This window comes from Oryx dammah, unplaced genomic scaffold (assembly GCF_014754425.2).
Source record: "Oryx dammah isolate SB20612 unplaced genomic scaffold, SCBI_Odam_1.1 HiC_scaffold_18, whole genome shotgun sequence".
NCBI lineage: Eukaryota > Metazoa > Chordata > Mammalia > Artiodactyla > Bovidae > Oryx > Oryx dammah.
In genome coordinates, this window is record NW_024070202.1 from 118,930,607 (window position 1) to 118,941,455 (window position 10,849).

The following is a 10,849-nucleotide window of genomic DNA, read 5'->3' on the forward strand; positions in this document are numbered from 1 at the left end:
GGTCGCTGTGCTGACTCCTGTAGCAACCAAGTGTCACACGACCTTTCACCCGCTCCTTCTTTAGTCAACAGTTCTGGGCTGGACGCCCCCCTGGACACGGTCCATGCCAGCTGCCAGGGCTGTGCCGGGACAGAGGCGGGGCGCCCAAAGGTGGGATTCCTCCACCAACAGTGACTCAGACCTGTCACTTCAAAACCTACCTGGACAGCCTAGAGGCGACGGCCGCAGACTGAGTGTAAAGTGAGAGACTCGGCTACAAACACCAAAGGTGATGGAAGCAGAGTCACGGTCATGGGGGGTGGGGAAGGAGGGGCAGAGAAGGGAGGGGTCTCACGGAGATGCCCCAGGGGCTCTAAGAATGCCACCCGCCAATCAGAGCATCCAAAGGGCAGGCTTTTAGAGGGTGAATTAGGCAGCAGAGCCCAGAGGACACAGGCGTGGCAATACCAGTCGTAGAAAAGTGGGATCAAGACAAAGAGTAATAAAGACGACAAAGGCTCCATCTAAACCACAGCAGGTGTGACGCCCACAGTGAGGAGGGGATGCCGGGAGCTGATGTCAGAACCCCAATGTGTGAAGCGAAATACACTAGAACGGAAGCACAACTTACAGAAACAAAGGTTTGCCCGAGACGTTTCAATGCGTCAAAATATAAATAAAGAATCTGACTCTGAATAATTTATACATAGTTATAAATTTTATGTCTAATTTAACCATCTATAAAAATGTGTACTCTTATATAGTGGATACAAGGTTTATAAGCATCCACTGAAAATTAATAAACGTGGTATAAACTAGGCCACAAAGAAATCCCAAATTTCTAAAAAGAAAAAGCTGAACGTGTCACACTCTCTGATGAAAATGCAGTAAAAGCAGACAGTAATTTAAAGTCTAAAGGACATATGACTTAGACAAAACGCAAGCCTGCACTCACTGCTCCCGCAGGGCACACAACTGCAGTGGCAGACAGTCGAGAACAAAGGCAAACGGCCTGTTGACGCTGCAGGATGACGCCAGAGCCACGCTCACAGGCGAATGTCCAGCCTTAAGTGATGAAAGAATAAGGACAAACTTTCAGCTCAAGAGTTTCATTTAAAAAAGAAAAAAACAGTAAATCCAATGATAGTGGAAAGAGGAAAACCCAGGAGATAACTCTTTTTATAAACTGTATTAAAGGGTAAAGGTAGAAGTCAATGGCAAAGTGTAATAACCACACATGCAATGAGCAAGTTTTAAGTGAGAACACAGTACTGTGATCACACTAAGTCAACACATTTGGGAATCCCTGTGAAAAGGATGAGAGTGCTCTGCAGAAATGTGAGCACTCCAAATTCACACAGTGAGACCTGTGAGCGTATTTCACCAAAAACCTGAGAAGACAATGGAAGTGGTATGGGATTCAACCACATAGAAAGATCATTACAAATATATACTGGGCAGCAGATAATTCAACACTAAAGAAAATTTAGCAGAAGGTTTTTGAAAAGAAGCAACATTATTCCATGCGTATCCACGTGCATTATTCTGTGTGTATGTTTGTTTCCTGACAAACACTGATTCCCGTTCCGGCTGCTGAGTCACCAGCAGACGCCCGACGGGACACACGGCATCTCCAGTAAGGGAGCTCCTTGCAAAGACACAGCAGGACCAGGACTGCAAGCTCACGGGGAGAACGGCCAGGTCTAGGGAGAGAGGGCTTGAAGAGGCAGAGCGGGGGTCTGAGTGGCTGTGGCCTTGGCAGAAAGGTGGGTGTGCTGCCAGCCCTGCCCACCAGCCGGGGGGTGAGTCTGCCCAAACCTGCCGAGCCTGAGGCCAACGCCTGCTGGTTGCCAGGAAGCCCGTCTCCTGGGGTGGAGTATGGGGGGAGGGGGGGCTGCTGGGGAGCATCCCAGTGTGCCACCCCCGGCACGAGGCTCTGCCTTGAGAGCCACATGGTTGGTTTATTTGGGTTCAGCACCCACGAGAAAGACATGACCCATCCAGCCCAGGAGGCTATGAGCCCAGTTCCACTGGCAACCACACCTCGTTGATAGGTGGAACAGACCACAAATCTGCTTCTCCAAAGCGGGGCACGTGAAGAGATACCAGCCTTACACAGAAGACTCCATACGGAGAGAAACAGCCCAGGAACACACAGAGACACTTCTATGCGGACACAGATCGTGCACGGGAAGTTCATGTAGAAAACTCCAACCTCTTCATATGTGTATTTTTAAACTTTTAATCTCACCTGTAATCTAAAAAGCCATGTTATTTTTCATAGCAATTGGGCAATTGTTTTAAGTGACAGCATCGCCAGTGGTAAGGATGTGGCCACCTGGGTGTTGCCCTTGTCTGATTTCTCGGGCGTTCTCTCTGGAAACACTCTTTCTGTGATGGCGGCCTGGCCCTCCCCACGATCAGCGCCTGTCCAGCCAGGGAAGCTGTCCCTGATGTGTGTCCCAGATCCCCCCAACCCCCTGTGCCGTGGCCTCCTCAGTGGCGTCTGAGCTTGCCTGGGACAGGGCAGTCTGCTCAGGAGCCTCGGCACCGGCAGGAGGGCGCTGTGGGCTGTGTGAAGCGCCCACGTGTCACTCAAAGACCAGCGCAAAGAGTGTGAACACGCCCGGATGAAAACAGACAGCCTGACTGCTTTTTGAGTGTTATTTTTACAGAACAGACTCCTGAGGCAGGTTCTCGTTGATGAAGCTCAAAAGACTGGCAAGGATGACAAGGCAGAGCTCCTACCCACCCTGAAGATGCCCACAGCCTGGCCGGGGAGGGCCGCCTGGTGAACGTGCTCTCACGTCTGCTGTGTGGACTCTGCGGGACCCGGCGGCCTGGCTGCCCCTCTGCTGGACGGACTGAGCAGAAAGGAGGAGGCCGACGCTTCTGCACTGGGATTATTCTACAAAAGCTGCGGGCAGATGCTGGGCTTCCCCGCTAAGCCGAGGGGGCAGTCCCTTCCCTGCTGTCTGACCTTGAGAAGCAGCCGCCCGTCAGCTCGGGGACGGCAGCCAGCTCCCACACGCTGCCCGTGGGCCACACCTCCCCTCCCCAGGCCGGTGTCCTCCTGCACGAGTGGGCAAAACATCCACACCCTCTGCATGTGTGCAGAGACAATGAGGTGGAACAAATCTGGGTCTCACAGGCTGCTGTGCTGGGGGCCCGAACACAGATTCCATGGTTTAATTTGCTTTTTGTACTGAACTGAGCATAAATTCTTACTGGGCAATGAGAATTCTTGACCCTCCTGCTTTTAACCAAGGCTCTGGGGATGCAGACTCTCCAAGGGTCCCGGGAAGGGAGACAGACCCTCGGGCATATCCATTGTCGAGCCCACCCCCTCATGGGAGGGTCCCCGTCACACCCTCCCCGGGGGCCAGGACGCTGTGGCGTGGGAGCCCCATCTGCCCCTTCCCCACATCCCAACCTCCCGGAGCATCTACATCAGAAAGACGGGGCTCCTCACTCCGTGAAACGGGGAGAGGGCTGGTGGACACAGGCCGGGGAAGAGACACGAACACGTCCGCCTTACCTGGCGGGGCTGGACACCTCCGGGTGGCGTGGGTAAGTCTGGGGAAGGCTGGCGAGTTCCCTGGCCATCACGCGCTGGGTGTAGTCATCCTGCCACGTGAGACCTGGAGAGAGAGTGGTGGGCACCGTGTTAGCTGGAGGCCGAGCTGGAGGCCCCGAGTCACTGCTGCGGGTGCTTTCCTGCAATCTCACCAATCAGCCAAGGCCCCTCTCTGCGGTTTCTTATGAGCTCTTCTCCTTATCAAACCCCAGCCCTTCACCCTAGACCAGAAACGTGGTGGGTGCTTTGCTATATGAACAAGACAGGCGGGGCGGGGCTGGGCTGGACAGGAGGTACGTGCCGTGGTCAGCAGACAGACTCTGTCCATGGGGAAGACGCGACCCTTCCACCTGGGGAGGCCTGGCCACAGGAGGTGCTCCTCACCCAACAGTGAGCCAGCGGCCAGCACTCAGCGCCGCTCCGCCTGTTCGCGGCCGCCACGTCCTGGCCGTTTGCTCCTCACAACCCTGACCTGCTTAAGAGCCACACATTGGAAATGAAATAAGGGTTATTGTTACTATGAAAGCAATTATCATGGGGCTTAATGTACTGTATCTGGGAGCCAATTACGTTATATTTAATACTCAAATGTTATGACAAAGAGCTTTATAACAAGGGCGAAGTAGTTATGAAGACAAAGTCCATGTGCCTATGCATTAATTACATGCACTGCAGATCACATGGTAATTATGCTCAGAATTACCAAATAACTCCCAAGAATAATTATTATGCAATTTGTACATTTTAGATCTTATGGTAACACTTTAGCACTGAGAACTACCCCATGCAATCATCCATAATTATCTAATCACTAAATATCATGTAATTACAGAGATATAGTTTTATGCCCTGTACAAAAACACATTACCAAAAATCTTCGCATCAGGACGGCTGTGCTTGTTTGCGTGTGTGCGTGAGCGGGGAGCAAGAAGGTCCACAGCTCGCTGAGAACACTTATTCTGGGCAGAATTAGAAGAACGTCTCGCACATAAGCTGCCTTCATGAACACACTTCAGTAATTTTCAAATGCAAACCTAACATTTTTTAAAATTTATGAACGGCAAGATTCAAACAGCTGGATCACTTCTAAGTCTCAGAAGCCTGTGGTCTTCTCCTGAGCGAGAACTGCAGGAAGCGCAGCCGTGGGCAGCTCAGCTTCTGCCCTGCAGGGAGACCAGCCCCATAGGCACCGCCGCCCTTGCTTCAGGATTAAGTGCGCTGTCAGCAAGTGTGCTCCACGTGACAGGCTCGGCGAGAAAGCAGCCCATGTGAAATGTGCTTGTGTGGCTGTCCCCGGCCCATTCCCAGAAGACCCACGAGAGAAAGCACATTTGCAACGCGAGTGTAGTATCTAGCACCTCGGACCCGGAAAACAGGCCTGGTCTTATTCCCCAAAGTCCGGTCTCCGCGTTGACGTCCACCAGGAACACAAAGGGTCAAGAGCACAGGAGGAACTTTTGGTGAAAAAAAGTTCAAGTTAAAATTTAAATAACAGAGCTTTGATAATATTTTTATCTGAAGAGCGCAGAAGTCATGCCAACTCTGGGGTCTGTATGGGCCATGAGAAGGGTGCTGAACCCCTAGCCCAGACCGCTCAGCTGTCCTGGAGCAGGCAGAAACGGGGCGCTTGGGTAGACAGTCAGAAGAAGGTGCAGCTCCGGGGGCTGGGCGTCCCCGGGAGAGACTGTCCTCGTCTGGAAGATACTGAGACATGAGGGCCACACTCGCCCCCTCGGCACAGCCGGGCCCTGGAAAGCACACGTGGGCAGCTGAGAGCACGGAAGGCAGACGGCCAGGAGCCAAGAAACAGGTGCTGGGCCCCCGGGGCCTCCCTGGCTTGTGATCTCAGACTTGGAGCTGAGTCACCAGCAGCGCGGGTGCTGGCCAGGCCCCAGCGAAGCCGCCTGGCTCCAGTGAGAGGGTAAGGAGAGGAGCCACCGAGCAGCTGCAGGCAGAAAAGCTCCACTCCCACCAAGCACCGCAGAGGCCCACGGGGGCCTGGGCGCCCTCCTCCTGAGGCCAGGGACCCTGCCAGTGTCGGCAGAGCAGCTGACGGGGAGGAGTGTTTCCTCCCCGCTGGGGGTCACACCTCCGCGGGCCCCAGTGGAGACCAAGCCGGGGCTCAGACTCCCACTGACCCCACTGCCCAGCAGTGAGGACAGGAGCTGGCCCTCAGGGGTCCGCAGAGCTCCGGGGGACACCCAGGCTTCTACCTCCACGGGCAGCAACAGGGCCCCCACCCCACCTCGGCAGAGCAGTGCCAGGAAAAGACAGCTACTGCACAAGTTTCAGTGAAATCTGGAGTCTCAACATAATACCCAACACGCAGGCTTCCACAGAAAACCACTCTTGCCAAAACCAAGGAAACCTCAAAGTGAAAAAAAGACACTCCGCAGACACCAACACTGAGATGTTGGCCTCATCTGACAAAGATGTAATGCAGCCATGACACAAATGCCTCAGGGAACAATCATGAACATTCTGGAAAACAAATGAGAAGTGGGAATTCTCAGTAAGGAAATAAAAAGGACCAAGTGAAAATGTTATAACTAAGAAGACAATAACCAAAATATGCAGCTCAGTGGATGCACTTCATTGAAGGCTGGAGGGGACAGAGAGACGAACCAGGGATCTGGAAGAGAGGACAGTAAAAGTCACCCAATGCCGGCAACAGAGAGAAGACGGTCTGAGAAACAAGGACAGAGCCTCTGGCTGTGGGGCTAAAACAAAAGAACTAAGGTAATATAAGATCCCAGGAGGAGAGGAGAAAGAAGGCAGGCTGAAGAACCACTCAATAATAATTATAATCATGGCTGAAAATTTCTCAGTTTTGGCAAGAGATAAACTTGAAGCTCCAATACCTCGGCCACCGGATGCAAAGAGCCAGCTCACTTGTAAAGGCCCTGATGCTGGGAAGGTTTGAAGGCAGAAGGAAAAGGGGACGACAGAGGATGAGATGGTTGGATGGCATCACCGACTCAGTGGACATGAGTTTGAGCAAATCCTGGGAGACACTGAAGGACCAGGAAGCCTGGCGTGCTGCAGTCCACGGGGTCACAGAGAGTTGGACACGACTTGGTGACTGAACGACGACATAAACCAGAAGATCCCTGAAGCTGAGCACCCGCAGAGGAGAAACCCAAATGGCCTCCGGGACACATGACAGTTTAAACTCCTGAGACCTAAATGCAAAGAAAAAGTGTTGAACATAGCCAGAGAAATGATGCCTTAGCCACAGGGGCATGATTCAAATGACAGAGATTTCTCATCAGAAACCAGGGGCGCCACATCAAATCACAGGACAGTTTCCAAGAGCTAAGAGGAGAAGCTGTCAGTCCACAATCCTGACAGGCGGCCAACCCAGATGCCTGGCAAAAGTGCGGTTCAGGAATGGCAGGGCAAAGAAGGCCTTCTCAGATAAGTGAGAATGAGAGCCCGCTTTACCAGCAGACCTGCCCCGGAAGAGCTGCTGAAGGAACCTCCCTAAATAAGGTGATGGCAGAAGGAAACTTGGGACATCCAAGGGGAAAAGCATGAAAAGCAAAGGCACGATAACTGTGATGAGCGCCCGTCCCGAGCTTCCTAAGGTGTGCTGGGCCGTAAGCAACACCATGATGCGCTCCTCGGTATGTGCAGAGGGAATATGCAAAGTAATTACAAAAACAAAGGCAAGAGTCATAAAGGGAGGTAGGGGTTCTATACCCCACTCAAAATGGTAAAATCACGACACCAGTAAACTCTGAGAGTTTTGTATATACAATGTCCCATCTATACCAACCACTAAAAAGGTGAACAAGAGGCAAATCTGCAGAGACATTAAATGGATTTGTAAAAACTGTTACCCTAGAGTAATGTAGGAAACAGAATACAGATAAAATAGAACAGGTCGAAAACAAAAAATAAGTGTTTAAGTGAAGCGAAGCCGCTCAGTCGTGTCCGACTCTTTGTGACCCCGTGGACTGTTGTCTACCAGGCTCCTCCGTCCATGGGATTCTTCAGGCAAGAGTACTGGAGATTCCTTCTCCAGGGGATCTTCCCAACCCAGGGATCGAACCCAGGTCTCCCGCATTGGAGGCAAACACTTTATCCTCTGAGCCACCAGGGAAGTCAAAAGAAAATAAAAAGTAAGAGTTTAAATCTTAATAAATCAATAATTACATTAAATATAAATAGATTAAGGAAACCAATGAAGATAGACACTGACTGAGTGGATTAAAAACGCATGACCCAACTATATTCTGTTAATAAGAAACTCACTCCAATATTCGAGCGAAGTAAAAGGATAAAAAAACATATATCATTAATCAAAGAAAAATAGCAGTAGTTATTGTAATAGCACATGAATTAGTCTTCAAAAGAAAGAAACTTACTAGGGACACAGACATAATATAAAGATGAAAGGGTAAATTTGCCAAGAAGATATATCAATTCTAAATGTATATGCACCGAACACCAGAGCTGCAAACAGGAGAAGCAGAAACTAACAAAATTTCCACATTCTCATCATCTCAGTCACCTTCTTAAACGTGCGTCTTTATCCAGCTAAGGTGGACCATGTCCTGGAACAGAAATAAAACTCAGCAAAACGAAAAGAACCAAAATCATTCGGAGAATGTTCTCCCATCACAAGGGAGTCAAACTAGAAATCAATAACAACACACAGCAAGAAAAGTCTCCAAACACGTGCAACTTAAACACTTCTAACTAAGCCACAGGTCAAAGCGAATCCAAGAGGAACATACCCCGAGCTGGGTGAACAGGAAACTGCAGCATACCCAAGCCTGTGTTTAAAGCTGCATGGTTAAAGGTGCACTGAGGGAGATTTTTAGCACTAAATACTTAGATTAAAAAGTCTCAAATCAATCATATAAATTCCCACATGAAGAAGCTAGAAAAAGGAGAGCAAAATAAACCCAAGTAAGTAAAAACAAGGAAAGAGAACAAATCAATAAAACTTCAGTGTAAAAGTAGAGAAGTCAGTGAAAACAAAAGCTGCTTCCCTGAAAAGATCAGTGAAATTGGCAAACGTCTAGCAAGACTGACAGTGAAACAGGGAGAGCAGCCACGATCACCATCAGCAGTGAAACAGGGACGGCAGTGCAGGCCCTGCAGACCTCCAAGGGACAGACAAGCGCGGGGCCCCCCGCCCCCGCCAGCAACTGAGACGGAACGGACCCATCCCGGGAAACACAAACCCCCACAGCTCACCCGGCATGAAGCAGATCGTTTGATAGCCCTATAACTGTTAGAAAAGTTGAATCCTTAATTTAAGACCTCCTCCAAAGAAATCTCCTGACCCAGATGACTTCCCTGCATAATTCTACCAAACATCTAAGGAAGAATCAGTATGAGTGCTACAGAATCCCTTCTGGAAAATAGAAAAGGAGGGAAAAGTTTCCATTTAACTTTATGTAGCTAATATCAGAAGGCAATGGCACCCCACTCCAGTGCTCTTGCCTGGAAAATCCCATGGATGGAGGAGCCTGGTGGGCTGCAGTCCACGGGGTCACGAAGAGTCGGACACGACTGAGCGACTTCACTTTCACTTTTCACGTTCATGCACTGGAGAAGGAAATAGCAACCCACTCCAGGGTTCTTGCCTGGAGAATCTCAGGGACGGGGGAGCCTGATGGGCTGCCATCTATGGGGTCGCACAGAGTTGGACACGACTGACGCAACTCAGCAGCAGCAGCAGTAGCAGCAAATATTAACCTGAACCAAAAGCAGACAAACACTGCACCACACACAAAAAAGAAACGTGCAGACTCATATCCTTCATGAGTATTGACATAAAGATCCATAAGATAATATTAACATGCAAGATCCAGCAATATATGAAAATAATTACACAGCGTGGGACTTATTAAAGGGGCGCAAGACTGGTTTAATACAAAGGAAATCAATTACTTCAACACCTTTTTATGATGAATATTCATCCACTTGATACTGAACATCTATCCACACAGGCCCTACAGCCGCCATTGTACCTAATGGTGAGAAACTAGAACCCTTCCTGCTCGGATCAGGAACGAGGCGAGGATGTCCTCTCTCAGCACTGATCCCGGCAGAGCTAAAAGTTCTCAGCAGGGCAATGGGGTAAGACAAGGAAATACAAGGAACACATGTGAAAAAGAAACAAAACTGTACCTATTTCCAGATAAGAGAATTTTCCACGTGGAAAATTCCTATGAATCTACAAAGAACTCCTAGAAGAATTGATGCTTTCAAACCGTGATGCTGGAGAAGACTCTTGAGAGTCCCTTGGACAGCAAGGAGATCCAATCAGTCCATCCTAAAGGAAATCAGTCCTGAATATTCATTGGAAAGAATGACTGATGGTAAAGCTGAAACTCTAATACTTAGGTAACCTGATGTGAACAGCCAACTCGTTGGAAAAGACCCTGATGCTGGGAAAGATTGAAGGCGGGAGGAGAAGGGGGCGACAGAGGATGAGGGGGTTGGATGGCATCACCGACTCCATGGACAGGAGTTTGAGCAAGCTCTGGGGGCTGGTGATGGACAGGGGAGCCAGGCGCACTGCAGTCCACGGGGTCACAGAGAGCTGGACACAACTGAGCCACTGAACAACAATGAACTGGAAACAGCCCAGATGCTGCCCAGCGAGTGAGGGGGAGTCAAGCAGGTCTGTCCAGACTGTGGATTGGTTAGTTCTCAGCAATAACAACCCAGTGAGCAAAAGGGAGGAACCACAGACACAGCCACAACATTCTGCCCAGTGAAAAAAGCCAACCCAAACAGCTACATGCTGCGCAACTTCACTTACACAACATTCGTAACCTACTCTGCTCCACTGCAGGCAGGCACTCCAGAGGCCAGCCAGAACGCCTGACCCCTGACCCCTTACAGTCAGCTAGGATCCAAGCTGAACTGTGATGATTATATAATAAAGTTATCAGCAAACATCTGTGGAAAATAGAGACGCGGAGAGACTCACTGGGATGGGGAATTGGGATAAACTTCAGAGAGAAAAGTGGTATTCGAGCCAACGTTGGAAGGATACACAGAATTCTAACGGACGGAGAGGGGCTGAGCAGAACTGGAAGAGCGTGGCCAGGGCGGGATGCAGTCAGCAAGGATGTAAGTCCAGCGGGGCACAGGAGGGGCCGGAGGGTTGGTGTGATGCTACAGCAGGCCTGGACACCACACCAGGATGGCTGGCAGTCTCTGCACGCAGTGCAGAGCCTTAACAGTGTTCTGAGCAGGAAGGTGCTGTGTGCAGGGGAGGGGTGAGACCAGGAAGGGGAGCAGGAGGGGGAAGGGGCGGGAGGAGTG

At 50.3% G+C, this 10,849-nt stretch overlaps 1 protein-coding gene across 1 annotated transcript in view; it reads right to left on the reverse strand.

Moving 5' to 3' along the window:
- Positions 1 to 10,849, reverse strand: part of PTPRN2 (protein tyrosine phosphatase receptor type N2) — a 555,617-nt gene that overhangs the window by 414,846 nt on the left and 129,922 nt on the right. The window contains exon 4 of the mRNA XM_040259938.1: positions 3,518 to 3,620. Within this exon, the coding sequence (XP_040115872.1) occupies positions 3,518 to 3,620 (103 nt within the window). The remainder of the gene's footprint in view (positions 1 to 3,517; positions 3,621 to 10,849) is intronic.